Source organism: Cydia fagiglandana, chromosome 7 (assembly GCF_963556715.1).
Source record: "Cydia fagiglandana chromosome 7, ilCydFagi1.1, whole genome shotgun sequence".
NCBI lineage: Eukaryota > Metazoa > Arthropoda > Insecta > Lepidoptera > Tortricidae > Cydia > Cydia fagiglandana.
The window spans coordinates 18341025-18358861 of record NC_085938.1 but is presented as its reverse complement, the minus strand read 5'-3'; the positions used below and the strand labels follow the sequence as shown (position 1 = coordinate 18358861).

Sequence of the window (17837 nt, the reverse complement as noted above, 5' to 3'; positions counted from 1 at the left end):
TATTTACCCTTTCTGTGCAGCTAATTGAATATGGAACAAGTTGTGCAAAGACTACATAATAAAATCTGGACATGCATCATATAGTGAATTTTTTGACATGGTTTGGGGACAAATGGGAATACACCTAAGCCAGATCCTCACTGGCTGTGGTCATTTATTCTTTAGTATATGAGATCAATTTCAGTTTAGAATTTTATTTATCCTTGTTACACCTGTCTTGTACAGTATTATAATGATAAAGAGATGTCTCTTTCCGTCTTGTTCTGAACAAGAGCTCAAGTCACAATGAGTGACTTGGAACTAATAGCCAAGCTAGGTCGTGACCTATTTTTTATTATTATTATTGATGACTCACATTCTTTGTGTAGTTATAAATTTTACTGGCTTTGTGTGAGCTACCTCTAAGGTCTACTTACTGATTTTCATTCCTATAAATTTAAAACTAAATTTGTTGTTGGCGTCGACTTCTGCGAATACCTTGGACTGCAAAGCGTACGAACCAGTCCATTTTAGAAAAGCTATGCATAAACCGCCGGCTGTCGACCATATGTCAAGACCGCATCCTTGCATACTTTGGCCACCTCTCACGACGTTCTCCTGATAGCCTAGAAATTACGACTATGACGGGCAAAGTTGAGGGCCAGAGGACTCGCGGCAGACCACCCGCTAGATGGAGCGCACAAGTCACTACACCGCTGCATCTACATCTGCAGGAAGCCGTACATATGGCGGGTGACAGAAGCCTATGGAAGAGACTGGTCAGCAACATTAGGACATGATGTCACGATCCTCAGCATTGAGGGAACGACTGATGATGAAATTTAAAAAATATAAATAAAACAATATTACAAGAAAATATTTTATTTAAGCTCAGAATTGCTTATCAATCTAATGATAATTGTAATATTGCCTAAAATAAATATATCTGATTAATATTACTATTAACAAAAGTAAAAACGGCAAATTTTGAATTCTTACATTACGTCCATATGTAGTCATAACTGTGGCTTAAAATAAGTTCTTAAAACTAACATCAACTATAAAAAATGGTAGATTTAATCGTATTATAACGGGCTATATTCATAAAAATACACATTTAATTATTATTAATACCTCATTATCATAATTAAATGGCTAATATTAAATCTATAAATGTTGTATTTTCTTCCATTTGGTGCACCAATCATAAAAGTAACTGTCAAAATTATCATTTTCATTTTTTTTCTCGTCATTCATAATTAACCAAACATTATAGAGTAACTACTTAGCTGGTCACATTGATGCATAACCATGGTGTTATTATTTTTATCCCAGATACTAAAATGAAATTGCTCCAATTTGTCCAACCGATCTGTCAATTTAGTACAAAATTGACTCATCAAGATTGGGTAGCTAATTGACCATTCAAACTGCAACTTTAGTTTCTGAAGATCTACCGCGAACATCGAAAAACATTATCTGCCTCTCTATCGCTCTTGCATATTCGAGCGATAGAAAGGAAGATAAAAAAGTTTCGTTTCTCGCGGTAGGGCCTCTGGGATACTTTGAATTTCGCGCCTTTTTTACTGACAATGCTGGCTTGCCAGAGTATAAAAACAGCTTACTTCGCTGTACCGTGCCATGGTGTTGCAACACATAAGTTGTGACTGTGCATTATTAGTGTTAGTGAACTGGCAACATTCCGGAAGCTGTATACAAAGCTCAACTTTAAGAAAGTTACCCAGTGCCATAAGTAAAATAAAAAAAGTTTATGGCACTTAATATTCTTCCTTAATATGAGTAAACAAATATATATCACTTTAATGCGAGCAATTTAATAAGCACCAATTGTTAATTTATAAATTACTCATACACAACGGTTGTAAGTCGGTTAACTTTAATTATATACATCTGTGAGTGTGTGTGTGTGTGTGTGTGAGTTAAGTATATAAAAGGGATGTTTTTTCATTCAACATCTAACTTATTACGATATCCGCACGGAAGTGTCCGGTACCAACATCCGAAACTTTCAAAGTATATGAGTAACTCGATGACTAGTTTAATATGCATTTATATTTGACTAAATATTGGTAATTTTGAGTTTATTTTTTACCATGTCAATTTTCCTTAACATATTGATAAATAAGATTATATACAATTAAGAAGAAACATAGAATGATCGCATGATAGTGCACGGGCATATTGTAGATGGCGCGCAAGACGCCCGGTTCTTTAACTTTGACACTGTTTATTTTAGACTTCCGTCTATCCTTTGGAGTTTCAGCCGCGTATGGTTGAACGTTCGTCACGTTTTCTCTTCGGTAATCACTCGCAGAATGAACACGAGAATCTACTTGGCTTTCTTGTCTTAATTGCGTTTGTTGGGCTTCCCTGAACGTATCTTCATGTTGTATTGTCTTCCCGCCCGCGTCTTTACCCCCGCACGCCTCTAACCTCTCTTGCAAGTAATGATCTATCTTTGTCAACTGCTCTGATACATGGAAATTTGCTAACGGACTCGGTGATCTTGCAATCGGCTCCGATGTTAGAAAGCCTAGAGGACTAGGCGTTCTTTTTACTGGCTCTGAATTTAAAAATCCCGTCAAAGGACTAGATGGTGTTTTAAGTGGTTCAGAATTTAAGAATCCCGCTAAAGGACTTGGTGTCATTTTAACTGGTTCTGAAGTTAAGAATCGCGCAGGACTAGGTGATCTTTTAACTGACTCCGAATTTAGAAATCCTGCTAAAGGACTCGGCGTACTCTTTACCGATTCGGTAGAAAGGAAGCCCGGCAGAGGGCTGGGCGATCCTTTGATCTCGTCGCCCAAATTACTCTGGAATTGTTTCTCCTTGCATATCGAGTTGACGATCTTGTAGCTCTGCAGATCTTCGAATCCGTCCTTAATGTACGGAACAGGCGTCTGTGGCCGCTCGAATTGGGAAGGCGTTAGCAGTCGAGGAGTATTAAACTCTAAAACCGGAGTGAATTTGACTTTGATGACTTCCTCGTTGGTGATAGTTTCCGTTTTGACTATATCGTCTACATAGTCTTTTCTAGTATCGGTGACGCTTTGGTAAACGCTAGGCGAGTCGGTGACGTCACGGCGTGAGGAGCATTGCATCCGATCGACAGTTACTTTGCTCAGTAACTTGCCATCCTTACTTCTGATGTCGGAAAACAGCCCTCCATCGAAGTGGAGGGGCGTTTCCAACTTTCTCGTCCTCTGCGGAGATTCCATACGTGGAGAAGGCGTTGCGGGAGCAGGGGAAACGGGGCGGAAGGTAGTGGTCGAATAAACAGTATCAGAGTTATACATGACGCAGCGGCATCTAGCGGGCGTGTGTCTTGCAGAAGGGTCGTCCGCCCTTAGCGAAGAAGCTCTGTCCTTCGAGGTTCTTTTTGCAGACCTGGAAATAGTCAGATAGTCGTAACAATGGATACTATACATATGTTCAATTAGTCCACACTTCTACATTTATATTAAAACAAGTTGAGGTATACATTGTCATAATACTCTAATTTTCAATGAATTGATAAGTATCGCTTTATAATGTAAATAAGAATGCGTTCATGAAGATCTATATAGAAATTTCTTTCATCAAACAATTCATTGAATGTGTCAAGTGTAGTACGTAAAATAGCCAAACGATGCAAATAACTATACATATACAATAAGGTATATGTCAGTCAAATTCGTATACTTTGACGAGACAAAAGCATTACCGGGATCAAGCAACTGACAAAGGACAACCGGCCTTATAAACAGAATTCACAGGAGACAAACCGTATCGTATCCACACGACTATATCACGCGATATGCGATAAATTTGTCACCTTTAGTACTTTTAGGTGTTTAAAATGTAGTAAAGAAACACATCGCCCACTATATTTATAAGTTATTCAGCCAATGACATAAAACCACAGATACAAAAAAGGTTGCCATGTATGATTCGCTGAATCGGTGGTACATATTTTGTATCTATGGCATTATGTGATTGGCCGAATGAGTGCGTCACGTGGTTTTGTTTGTTTACGTTTTTTCAACACCAGTACAAACGTGAATTTCCAGTTCTTGACTTCCAGAACCTTGGGAAGTTTGAATGGAAACCATATACAAGATGTTATACGGATACTACTAATATACAGTTATTCTAGGGGGAACACTCACGCATGAAGGGGATGTTAATCGGATAAAACTTAACTCTGATGTTACTGCGTATGATGATATTTATATATGTCGTATATTTAGTTCGTTGTCTAGCAATAGACAAAATGAACAGTGTGTAAAGAACTCAGTATGGTACCTACTTCAGACGATAATGATTTGTTTTTCGTAAAATATTCGGATCTAAATGATCAAAATATACCTAGTAAGGATTTAATTATATGCTAAGTGCGTTTTATTCGAATCACTGATTGAAAAGTGTGGATGGATTAAAGATATTCAAAATGTGGGTAGGTTATAGACAGCTCAATTTGAGCTTTTTCATGTCCAGTTTCCCCGAGATATTTCCAGAGATTCCTAATCCTACAGAATTTTGTAATATTTTGCACAATATCTTTACGAAAAGGCACGTGTATCAGGGAATGAAGATTTGTGAAAATGAGAATCTATACAAAATAAACTGACTGATTTGCGGAAATATAATTTTGTAAAGTTGGGAAGCAATATGCGTAAATATGCACTGCGATTACTTTATGATTGTGTTCAAAGGGATTACTGAATGGTATGGACCAGAGGTGTTATGGAATTTTATCTGGAGAAATGGAAAGGAGAAAAGATAACGCCGAAATTAACCATTTTACAATCTGAATTGAAATGAACCATAGTTTGACTATTTCATGTACCTATTTACAATAAACTTGAGTTCATATAAGAATTTGAGTATTTATCGTAAATTTATATTATAATCGAATACCTAACTGGAACCCAATAATCGATTGCATTAAGTGTAATCTAAAAGATAGAGAGAAAAAGAGAGAGAGATACATTTTTAGAAGAAGTTGGCAATTGAGTATGAATTTGTTTGAAAAATTAGTGTTCTCTTCTAAAACATGGGATTAGAAATTCTTTTCAGTATTCGAGTCAAGTTATTTTGTAAAATACTTAAATATTTACTTTTGCTGTGGTTATGGCGAATTTAAGAAGGAACAGTCTTAATGAGAGCACAAATATGGTGTAGTCAGACTTCAGGACATGATCCTTAGGAAAACCTCAAGGACTATTTCAATTGACTCTATCAGCGCTTAATGCGAAAAAAGAACGTCGGAAAAATTTGGATGATCGAAAATCGGGTCCCAGTCCTACATGAGTGTGTGTGTATTTAGTAGGTATCATACGCACCGTGCAGTTGAAGCAGTGACTGTGGTAGTTATTGTTGAGCGCCTCGACCCACCTGTCGCCCGCCTCCACCGGGAAACCGCACGCGAAACATTTCGTCGTGAACAACTCGTTCCAGTCTGGAAAATTTGGGAATCACATGTGTAGGAGAATGTAACAAAAAATATGTGTATACTATGGGTATTAATGGGAGTATAAGGGCTAAATATGTAGCCCGTTTACACATCAGTGATAAAAGTGCTAGTCGAAACAACTTAATATCCAGACGCTGAGCTGATGCCGTGGTTGCTCGATTTTCAATTATTACTTTTTTAATACCTCAGATACCGCTGGAGAGACGAAGCCCTAAAAGACCTTTCGGTCTTCGGAGTACCCAACTGGCGTGAAATGGCGCAAACTAGGGCGGAGTGGCGTTCTCTTTTGTCGGAAGCGAAGATCCTTTTTTGGGTCACTGAGCCAGTGAAGGAAGTAAGTTCTTCTTCAATGATCGTTGTCAAGTTACCTGATTCGCAGTAGGGCAGGCCATCCTCGAGGAAGAAGGGGTTGTTGCCGAACAACTTGCCGCAGTACACGCAGTTGAAGCACTCCGGGTGGAAGTGCTTGCCGATTGCGTTCAAACAATCCTGAAATTGTACGGACATTTATGTGATACGTGTTTTACTCTGAAATTCTCGCTTCACGTTCACGTATCGTACGAATTGGAGAGCATTGGTGTGCAAAGCAACGACTTCATGTACCTAAGCATGACCCTCAGCTACACATTACATACATAATACTAGTAGGTACTCTGTCATGAGAAAACAAGAAAGAACACATGTATTGTAGAATGATGTGAGAATATCCATACTTCAGCAGTTAGGACTGAAGGAGATATTGCTGTTAAAGAATCAAAGAAATTTATGACGCTCTGAGCCGGCTGAATTTCGACATCCAATCCAACATTTGGTTCTTGGAGATTACAAATCAAATTTTCAAATACCACCTCTAATATGCGCCTCTAGATAATCGACAAAAGATCCAAATGAGTGGAATTTTATTCAGCTGTCATATACCGCTCTCCATTGAAGAGAACACTGAGATAAGGCTAAATGAAGAAACGAATTTCGAACAGCGGAATTTTCGTTCATGTTACGGATATGACTGATATGAGAGATTGAGAAAAATACTTACGCCCTTGATTTTGGCGTGGCACTTGTCGCAAGCGGGTGCGATGTACTGTTCGAAGCAGAACTCGCAATAGAGCTGGCCGTTCTCCTCCACGAAACCGATGTCTTGTAGCGGGCGCCTGCACGTCGCGTTAACGCAGATGAAGTGCTCGGGGCACCAGATGCGGCCCAGCGCGGTTATGAACGGACCCCTGTTTGGAAGTTCAAGTGTTAGAAAATATTGACAGCAACAGCTACACTTTGGTAGCTAAGTCCAATCTTTACGATGTCACCCTTTTGAGCTCCCGATACGTCACGATAGCGACTTTTTATCGCTCCTACTTTTTTGACATTTTTTAAATTCTTTTATATCTAATTCTGCCCTCTATGATGTTTGCAAAGAAGTTATCGTGGCGTATCAGGTGATTTACATGAAAATGTTTTATAGTTAAGTTAATTTGTTAATAGAAAACTCGTGCTTCATTCTTAAGACAGTCATGCTTTAACTTACTTTGAATTTTTTTGGGGTATTTGTATTTACCTACTTTTTATATTTACAATTAGATTTGTAATTTTACCTGGTTATAGTTTTGTCACACTTGTGGCATACGGGTAACAGTCCGTCGGAAACGTCGGCAGATGTCATTGTGCTTAGAGGACGAGCTATAATATGAGAGTCTCTCCTGCCATCCACATTCCTCTCTGTCCGTTTCTGTCTTCGTTTTACAACAACATCCGCATCATTGTCATTTTGCTTATTGAAATCATTACTTGAATCAGTCTCTTCTTCAACGGAATCTGCGTCATCAGAACTATGCCAATTACGTTGATTGTTTATGTTACCATTACCGTTAACCTTTACAGGTTTCAAGGAATATAATGAATTGTCATATAAATTGTGTGGTAATGAATCAATTTTTGGAGATTCATCATTGTGGAATTTATTGTTGCTCCTTTCGTTTGATATTTTTTCAAACATACTGGCTTTTTTTAACGTGTTTGTATCAGGAACCATGTTGATTATTTTGTCTTTCTGGTATATACTATCTGTGTAGCCGTTTATATCATTCACAAGATTATCTTTTTCAAAGGAGTTCCTTTTGCCTAAAATATTCTTTTTCGAGTCCACCAGCAATTCTGTTTTAGACGCATCATGTTTATTTATTCCGTTGAGGAAGGAGGTCTTTTCATTTAAATCCTTTTTCCGCAATGTGTTCAAATAGTTATTTTCAACTTTTTCTTTTTCGATGCCCATTGAACCTATGGATCCATTGAATTTCTTATTTGTTTTCTCAAGAGTTTGTGTTTTTTCTGCAATATTAGCTCCGTTGTTTCCGCCGTACAATGTCTTAGAGTCTATCATATCTAATAATTGGCCAGTAGGGGAATTTCTAGCATTAAATGTCGGAATAGGCGAATTCGGAATTGGTGGTGGAACTGGTACACCATTGATTTTGTTTGGAGTTGAAAATTTTGTATTAGGAGTATCATCTAATTTATCAAAGCACATTGGCGGCGGAGGTGGTGGGTTACCGTTTACGTTAATTGTAACAGCTGTAGGTTGGTTGGGATTCTCTTTTATTTTATCTCCGATATTCTTAGCTTGCGGCGAAGATCCGTTACTATTTCCATTAGTTAAATTGGCAGTTACAGCTGGGTGATTGTTTAAGAGAGTCTCTTTAATTTTATCTCCAATATTTTGGATACAATTTTCTGGTTTGTAATTCCTTTCGAATGTTTTATTTAACGGACGTCTTAATGTATTTTCACGGCTGCTGTCCCCTGATGACAGATTATCCGCATTCAGGGGATGTTTTGTCACAACTGTGTCTTGGATCTTATCTGCCATAGATTGGATATGATCTGCTGGCTTTATTTTTCTTTGTACTCCAATTTCGTAACCATTTAGCGCCATTTTCGCCATTTTTCGGATAAGTCTCTCTTCGGCTGCACTTTTAAACTCTGGTTTGTGAGGGACATGGTGAGTCGGCGTCTCGTTAGCTGTTAGAAAATCAAAACCAACAAATTAAACAAATGTTAAAAGCAGGGTTATATGAAAACTTTCTAAACAGTAAACACACATCAAATACAAAATCTAAATATTAAGACCTAACTTATTATTTGTATTACAATCAACACGCAACAACCTATTCACTTGAAACCATGCAACACGCATCAAACACAACGACTGCTCATTTTTCAAATCACCTAATATTGCCATTGCAGGAACCGCAAAGGGGTATACGAGACCCTGGCAGAGCAGCCTTGTTCAAAATGCCTCTGCCGCGTTTTGGAGCTGAAGAAACCCCAAAGGTTTTGCCACGAGCGGCAGCTCCTACGCTGGAACCTGTCGATGGGGTAGGATCACACACTGGACCTTGGTTAGCACCAGAGATCGAAGGATTTGGATAACAGCTTTCAGTGTTTCTACTAGCAACAACATTTTGATTAGTGTGGTTAACAGATGAAGTCTGGGAAGAAGACAAACTCATGACCGGAGGTGGAAACACTTGTTTACGATTACTGGATGTTTGAACGTTAGATTCAATTTGCTGTTGCGCACCAAATGATGACGAACCACCTTTATGTATTTCTATAACTTTAGCGGACTGTGTTCTTTCATACTCTTCAAATGTTTTCCTACTCGTTTGCACAGTCATATTGCCGTACTCGGATACATTTTGTGATTGCGTTTGTCTTTGACCATAGTTTTGGTTGATTGCAGAATCTTCCTTGATGCTCACATTGCCTTTATTATAAGTTTCGCTTTTGAACCCGACGTTTGAATGTCTTTGTTCTTTAATAACCGATGGCTGATCTTGGCTCCAATTTTTAGCACCAGAAGCGTTAAAAACTTCGACACCGCTTTGGAATCCTTTCTGTGACATCTCATGTTCTTTGCGGAGATTCGATGTAGCTTGAGTTAGAAGGGAGTGAGCGGCACTTCTCTGTGGAGTGGTTTCTTTAATACGGGGTGCGTGAGCCTTCAAAGGATTTGGTGGTGGTCCTGGAGCTGGAGATTTAGATCTCATCCTTGGAGTGGGAGAACGACTTGTCTCCGGGCTCGATGGTTCGTAAAGATGAGTTTCCAATGCCGAATGCTCCACTGATACTAAATTCATTTGATAATACGGGATTATGGGGGCAGGTTTGTTTATCATACTAGGAGTTGAAGGACGGCTACGAGCAGGGGACGCCCTCAGGAAAGGCTCGTCAGTAACTGGTTGAAATGTCATAGAAATAGGTGCATCTTTATGGAAGTGCACTGGAGGTGGTTGGGCTGGAGTTCTTATCTCTGGTGTAATTCTTGGTTGGGGCATGGGAACCGGAGGTAATTTTGGTTCTACCGGTTTATCCTTTGGTTTGATAGGCGGATCAGTGGTAGGAGTAACAGGCCTTTGAAGTACAGCAGGAGCGAAACTAACTTCCGGGGTAATGCCTCTTTGAGATGGTAGTTGCTCAAAGTGCTTTTGATACGGAGGAATATTGTCAGGTTTATGTAGACCAGATTTTGACCTAACAGATACTGATGACAATGATTCCCTTTTATCTAATTGTTCGAAGAAGTTTTGAGCAGATTTAACAGATGAAAATCCTTGAGTAGTCATGTTGCTGAATGTATTTGTTGACTGTTGCATCATTTGAGATTCCGTTATCATAGCTTCTTGTTTTCGGACGGATTTCTCGAAATTAGCTTTGATATCTTGACTCATAGGTGGGAAATTTGCAAGCTGGCAAAACTCTTCTGGTTGTGGTGGTGGGAAAACTTGTTTGGGAACGGGCCTAAAAGCAGACATTTCAGATGACGATTGCAACTTACATGTGTTTTGCATATTTGAAGTTTCTGAATGAGTCATCTGTGTTATAGATTGCGTTGCAATAGGACGTACGATATCCGAAGAAGTTGACTGAACTTGGACTGTCGACGTTGAGGTGTAATGGGTAGATTGACTACTTTGGGTAGATTTATTAGTGATACTTCCTAAAGGTAAAGGACTATAAGAACGCTCTGGGGCAATAGTCAAAGCCTCCTTAAGTGAACTTCGCTCGGTATTTGACACAATACTACCTCCTGGCGTAAAAGGCCGGTCAGGAGCAGTGGTTAAAGCTTCAACAAACGGAGAAGCGGTTTCGTCTCGGGGCGGTACTTTAGGCTCTATGATTATCTTAAAGTCAGGTGGAATGTAGGGTTCTGTTTGTGGGGGCAATGGTATAGGTTCATCTTTTTGTCGGGTTTCGGGTGGATTATAAGTCTTAATTGGTGGGATAGGTGTTATGCCGCGCTTGGGTTGTTGAGCAAACATAGGTGACGGCTGTGGTGGAAGTTCTACTTTTAAGGGATCTTGTACCTCCTGCTGTATTTCGTTTTGGGTTTCGTTAGAAACTGGAGGATTTGGATTTTCAGGCAGCAAATTACTTTGAATGAGTAAATTACTGGGTGCCGCAGGTTCGGGTAAAGGAGAGTATGGCCTATCTGGCGCTGTCGTTAAAGCATCAATCATAGAACATACAAATCCTTTAGGGACGGGATTAGGAATAGATGTCGGCGGTAAAGGCTTTATTGGTGATGTAGGATTTGACTGTAAGACATTCTTATTGACCGGATTTTCGGGGTTTGTATTGGTAATTGGAATATTTTTAATTGACTCTTTTCTATTGGCTTTTATTGTATTTTCCTGAATTGGTGCTATCGGCTGTTCCATAGCTTCTGACTGTTCTTTGTCAACTTGAGACTCTTGAGTATTGTTAGTAATTTCGACAGTATTTAGTTTATATTCGGTTAAAGATTCTCTTTTGCTTTCCTGGGACATTTGAGCAGTGATGATTTCTGTATTTGCAACATCGACAGTTGTTATTTCATTTTCGATTACAGATTCCCTTCTACTTTCTTGAGCATTTTGTTCTGTTACAATGTCTGTTTTAGGAACATCTACAGTTTTTATTTGACTGTCAGTCACAGATTCCCTTTTGCATTCTTGGCTCCTTTGTTCGTTTGTTGGAGCATCAACAGTTCTCGTTTGGCTTTCACAGACAGATTCTCGTTTGCTTTGTTGGCTTCTCGTTTCAGTTACAATTTCTGTTTTTGGGACGTCGACAGTTTTTATTTGACTTTCAGTTAGAGATTCCCTTTTGCACTGTTCATAACGTTGTTCAGTCACCATTTCTGATTTTATTTCTGTCGCAGATTCTTTTCTCGACATAGACTTTGACTCAAGTTTGTTCATGGGGTTGTCGAAGATTTTTTCTAAGGGAGGGCTAGTCTGAGATTGATACATAGTTGACATCTGACTTTGTGAGACAGCTTGTTCTGTGAAAGACTGTACGGTGCAGCTAGTCTCGCTTATTACTTGTTGTGACTGCTTGCTTTCCACAACTGAAACGGTCTCTGAACGGGTAGTAGCTGCAGTGGCAGTTGACATTTGTGCCGCTGCGTATGAGGAGCTCGATGTAAACTCTGCAGTTTGCTGAGAAGTTGAAATTGATTGCATGTTTGTATCCTGCATAGTACTGACTGGCAACGCTACTTTGCTCATTTTCCTTTCCATTGGCGGCTCTTTGACAGTAGTCGGTTCAGCTCTGGGCTTTTGGCAAAGTGTTTTCGGATAATCGCTCAATACATTAGGTGGTTCATCTTCTGGCGGGTTCGGTGGGGGCCACACAACGCTTTTGACATTCTTGCCTGTTAGTAAGTTACATGGTTTCGAAGGGTTGAAAAAGTGGTTGGAAAAAATGAAATAAAACATTAGTGATTTCGAAAAAGCATTAATCCTATTAACTATAAAAAGCGGCACTAAAGAAAATAACGAAAAGTTTTACGATGGCGAAGTATGAATGGTCGTTGGAGTATCAGTGCCAGGAGTTATTTTAATGTTGCGGTTGACATTGGCTGCTCGCTTAGCGCATACATTACACATGTGTATTTAGATACAAATAGCTATTATAAGCCGAGTTGCGTTTTACACATTATCCTATTTATATTTTACCTTTAAAAATGGAACGTGGAGACTCTGCCAAAAATAATAAAGTTTTAGAAAAATCAATTTTAATTATTTATAGTGACAGCCATATACCAACCAAACACACGATGGTATATCTCATCTTTCGGTGTTCGTGAAAAAGACCATATCATCTAGCGAAATGGTATCGTCATATCGTGGCAAGCTTTTTGGGAAAACTTGTACCTGGGTTGGGTTTTTGTACCTTTTTAATGGTAAAGTGAAAGAATAATTGCTAGACAATGTCGTATTTTGTTCTAACCAAGCGCGACAATCCAAAACACCTACTTACATCTAAAAAATACATATTTAAACATAATAATTCTAATGCGATACATTCAGATTCGTCACCTTAAACTTTGAGAACAACAAACTTGATTTGTTTCGTTGCGTCGGCTCGTATGATTCTCAATGTTGACGAATTTTCTGATGACTAATAAAAGTAATAAACTATTGACCCCATTAAAGGCAGGCATAGTGACGCATCCGTATTTGTAAATATTATTTGATTTGATCGCATGTGGAATTTCTTTTCGTCAGCAACATAGCTATACGTCATATCAATAACACTTAAAAGAGTGGCATTAAGTTAAAATTATTGTTGTTTAAGACACTGGTACTTTTGTTAACAGACTAGAATTTTCAATATTATAATAAACATTCATAATGTACCTATACTTTAGACTTAATTAATGAGGTTTAACCTCTGACATATCATATCAATCAAATCGTCACAAAGTTTAGGTAACACAAAGGACCCCGCAGCAAATATAGGGAAAAAGTGGTTTCAGTTAAATCTCATGAAATTTTAGTATGATGTTAATTTGGCTCTCCTGATTATTTTTTTGTATGGGCACAACTCTCTCAGAAGTATACTTTCAGAAATAATCAAGTATATAATTTTCTATTTACGCGACATGTTTTCTAAAATCGATATATTGTTATGACACGCACTGACAGTTACTGACGTTATAAGGTGCAGCCACCAACTGTCAGAAGGAGGAATTACGAAAAAATGGTTAACAAACACATATTTTGTATAAAACAATCACATTGATTATTTCTGAAAGTATAGGTACTTCTGAGAGATTTGTGCCCATACAAAAAAATAATCAGGAGAGTCAAATTAATATCATACTAAAAATTCGTGAGATTTAACTGAAACCACTTTTTCCCTATGTTTGCTGCGGCGTCCTTTTGGACGAGTGTTGTGACAAAAAAATTATAAACACAATTAATAAAATAGGTATAAGTACCTACATATATCAATATTTGTACTTCATTTCATTCCCTTAACGTATGTGACTGATTTAATATCAACTAGATAGCAAAAGTGACTCGCTTACTTGGCGCAAACGGCGTATGCGCGGGAGCGGGCGCGGGCGTGTAGGCGGGCGCGTACGCCGGCGCGGGGGCGGGGGCGGGCGCGGGCGCCGTCACGGGGCGCGCGGGCGACAGCGGCGCCGAGCGCGGCGACAGCGACGGCGAGTACGCCGAGCCGATGGACGACCCGAAAGGCTTCGGCCCGGATATGTTGCTTGACGGCTGCACATACCATATAAATACATAAGCCATCATTCACTAGGAGACAACGCGATAAGTATCGCGACAGTCACTCGTCAAGTTTATTTACATTGCGTTACTTGTGTCGGCATCAAGAGACTTAGCTGGACATCGCCAACATATCTGACGTCATAACGCGACAGGTGCCAGTTCCAACGCCAGGCATGAGCGACGTTTGGTTTGGGTCACGCGATGCTGACAGATGACAGAAATAACGAGCGAAGCTATTGTGTCACATTACTACACGTTTTAGTCTCCTGAAAAGTTCGCACGTTTGAAACGGCAAGTTTGAATTGAGTGACCAATTCAATTAAACAGTATTTTCAACAAGAGTATACTCACGCTGAACAGCGAAGAAGATCCGTTGCTGTAGTTGCTGGTAGCCAGTGGTGGCAGCGGGGTCGAGTACGTGTTCGTTGGGATGCGGCCGCCACTGTTGCAACAAATAAACAACTATTGACACAGTTAACAATTAAATCGACATTCGTTTAGGCAAATAACGTTCAAGAGATATCCTTTTTCAGATTCAGTGGTTACCTAGGTAACCAGCTTTATAACGTAGCTCTAGAGCTACGTTATAAAAATTCAACAATTTTTAGTCATATTTTGTTCCTTCGAACCGAATTTTACTGTTGGAAATTGACGTTTTCTAGGCTGTACCTTATCTTGTTTTATTAAAGTGCAGTTTAAGCTTTTAAAAATCGTACACGTACCTACTTTAATTTAACATTTAAAACGAAAAGCTAGTTTTCAAACGGCGTCACAATGATAACATGTATGTACTTCGAATCGCATTCACTTCAAATAGCCGATCCGTTTATAATGTTTATATCCGCCGATAGTAAGTTTAGTACATACTTAGTAATAGGTATAACAACCGGTTGCACTAACCTTACTGTCGGTGAATTTAACAAAGACGCACTAATAATCTGGTGACACCACATGGTCCTTCGAATAAAACGTTAACTAAATTGTATTTGGTCCATCGAATCGAATTCTAAAAAAACTGTTGCACATTAATTGGCTTCACGAATATTACGTTAGCCAAAATTGGTTTTTCGAGGCAGTTATTATTATATTTATAAAGGTCTACTGACGGTGGCACAGTTCACCGTTGAGGTTATAGCCCTGTTTCTTCAGCGATCCGAACGTGTGACACTTAAAGCACTTTATACGAGTAGTTTACAAGTCGGTATACTAACGCACCCGTTGGTCCGATCAAGTAAGGAACATAACAGGACTTACTGTCACTACTGCCCTTAGACAAGCCGAAGACAGGGTGAAATGGAAGCAGCTCGTCGAGGCCTCGGTGAAGGCATTTCAAGACAGGCACGACCTTCAGTAATGAAAAACACGAAGAAGAAGAAGAAGATACTAACGGTGGTACAGTGACAGGCTCGAGATTAGGCGCCGGCGGGTTTTGGCGGGCCACAAGCTTGGCGTGGATGTCGCAGTAGAGCTTGCCGTTGAGGTTGTAGTAGCCCTGGTTCTTCAGCGAGGTGCCGCACGTCGAGCACTTGAAGCATTCCACGTGGAGGTTCTTGTCCTTGATGCGGACGAACACGCCGCTATAGAAAACATAGAGATTAGTTTCAAATATGGATCTGAGGCTAATGTGTGAATGTGTGATGATACTATCATGATGATAGACAGTGAGACCTAATGTATATCGAGTTTTTGTAGTTCCGAATGTTATGTTTGTCTTATTGTATATGAAAAGTATATGCAGGAAATATTGACAAACGCAACATTAGAAACAAATTTTGAATAGTGATCAATCTATGAACTGCCAGAAAGGCGCGTGGAGAGATTGAAATAAGGATACTTAATTATGTTTATGAAATCTTGTGGTCATTATCTGTGTGTCTTCTACTATTTACAAACATGCCCACCCAACACGTGCCTCTTGATATCTACCATCCAATATGAAATGAACATGACATATGTATATTGAAAGATGTAGCGAGAGTCATGCTGTGACATGATGCTTCCTAGTTTGCATTCTTACTACGAATACAACATTGAAAGAAGAGTATTAATGTAAAGTGATGATTAGATGACATCGAAGAAAGAATCATGATAAAATATAGTGAGACGAAAATGAAGAATTAAACAGTAATTCTACGTAATAACTAAGTAACAAGACTTGTGAGAAGTTAAACAACTAACTGGCTGGATCTAGAAGTGTGTTCCATTCCAACGAACAACAAATAGATCTGCCAAGTTAATTTACAAGTTACCGCTCCATCAAAACAAACCCGAGCTAATTTCAACGAGATTCAAGGGAGCCGCAACAGGAACATGATCGAACATATATAATACTACATTAGATCTAATAGTGCACAGATCGACACGGTCGCAAACACGTCACGGCATTCACGGCCCTTACATAATGTAGCGATTACAATCCGAGCAATAGGGCGTGTCGTTGACCACCGGCAGCGCGCCGGCTTCAGGCTGGGGTTGAGCCGGGACTCCCAGGGTCACACTGCCGTCCGGGAGGACCTGGTGGCAGCCGACGGGGATGCTGGGCCGGTGTGGAGCTTCGGGGGCTAGCGTCGGAGGCACCGCCGCGGTCTCAGGCTCTGAAGCTTGAACGGCACTTGACTCCGGCGTCTGCGTGCCTTGAGAACGAGGCTGTGGCGTCCCGCACTGCGGGGTGCCGCGATGTGGGGTCCGCGGCTGCGGAGTCCCGCGCTGCGAGTTCGCCGACTGCCCCGGCCCGCCGACCACGCGCGGCGTGGCCGAGCGCGAGCGGTGCGTCTTGTACAGCGCGCAGGGAGTGCGCCCCACGCTGGCCCGCGAGTAAAAGTGAGACGCCTCTGCCGGCCGCAACAATCCATTACAAACATAACAAGAGGGAAGGATGCCGGGAACCATGCCGGAAACCGTCCACCGATCGGACCGTCGACATACAAGACATTCCATGCAACAAGGAACACACTGAGGATATTTTTGAAAACCAAATAAGTTGGTTTCTTCTGATTAAAATAAGAGTACTTATAATCTTGCGCAAGTTGAAAATTTAGATATCGACGGCTCAATCAGCGCGCGCCATATATGAACGATAGCCCTAGTGTTTGCCCCCGTGTCGGTCCGCGCGTGTCGTCCGACTTACGTGATGAGTCGCTCGCACTCTTCGCAAATGTTCTGTCCAACGGGCAAGCCCCCGGTGTTGTTGAGGGGCGCATCGGGCCTCGTGACGGGCGCCTGCACGTGACGCAGCCCCATGGCCGCCGGTGGAGCACCCGGGGCAACCTCTACTCGCCAATTCATATTAACAGCCATTTAGAAAATTTTGCTCGGCCATTATCGGTTGAAAATGATCGTGGAGGAAACATAAAACCGATTACGATAGCGCGCTGACGCTTCTCAAGGCTGCTTATTATAAAAATACGTTTTCTGTATTAAGGTACCCAAGATTCTCGCAAGTGTTATGCACATTTAAGGCCATTCGGGGCAACCAATTTTCATGACTTGATCAATATTTCACTAAGTAAATAAATGTCTTGCGTGACCTACATGTTCCAGAGTTTTTCGAGAATTTTGATAATTTCTACCAAGGAAGAACTACATAATATTCTACTTCTTTTAAAACTGCAGTTATACCAAATGATAATGATTACAGTCGGTTTTTTTTTAGCATTAGAAAGAACTTCGCAGAAGTAAACTTGTGGTTCCAAATCCGGCACTTTTAGCGGTAATAATTTGAAGTAAATTATATGTATTGACCATGCTACATTAGATAATTCAATAATTATTAACAATTAAAGAGCCTGATAAAAACTGCACGCTTGCTTCTGTGGAGTTCT

General features: G+C 40.1%; 1 protein-coding gene across 5 annotated transcripts in view; it reads right to left on the bottom strand.

The window, feature by feature from the left end:
* Window positions 1-845: 845 nt before the first annotated feature.
* Window positions 846-17837, bottom strand: part of LOC134666089 (PDZ and LIM domain protein Zasp) — a 78613-nt gene continuing 61621 nt past the window's right edge. Inside the window, exons 7-16 of one of the 5 annotated variants that reach the window (XM_063523230.1) lie at window positions 16415-16847; window positions 15405-15593; window positions 14368-14458; window positions 13809-14007; window positions 12451-12474; window positions 8675-8813; window positions 6492-6678; window positions 5824-5944; window positions 5325-5440; window positions 846-3387 (exon numbers count right to left, since the gene is read on the bottom strand). In XM_063523230.1, coding sequence (XP_063379300.1) covers window positions 3310-3387; window positions 5325-5440; window positions 5824-5944; window positions 6492-6678; window positions 8675-8813; window positions 12451-12474; window positions 13809-14007; window positions 14368-14458; window positions 15405-15593; window positions 16415-16847 — 1577 coding nt within the window. In that variant the 3' untranslated portion in view covers window positions 846-3309. The other 4 variants (XM_063523231.1, XM_063523228.1, XM_063523229.1 and 1 more) reach the window with 4 other exon arrangements.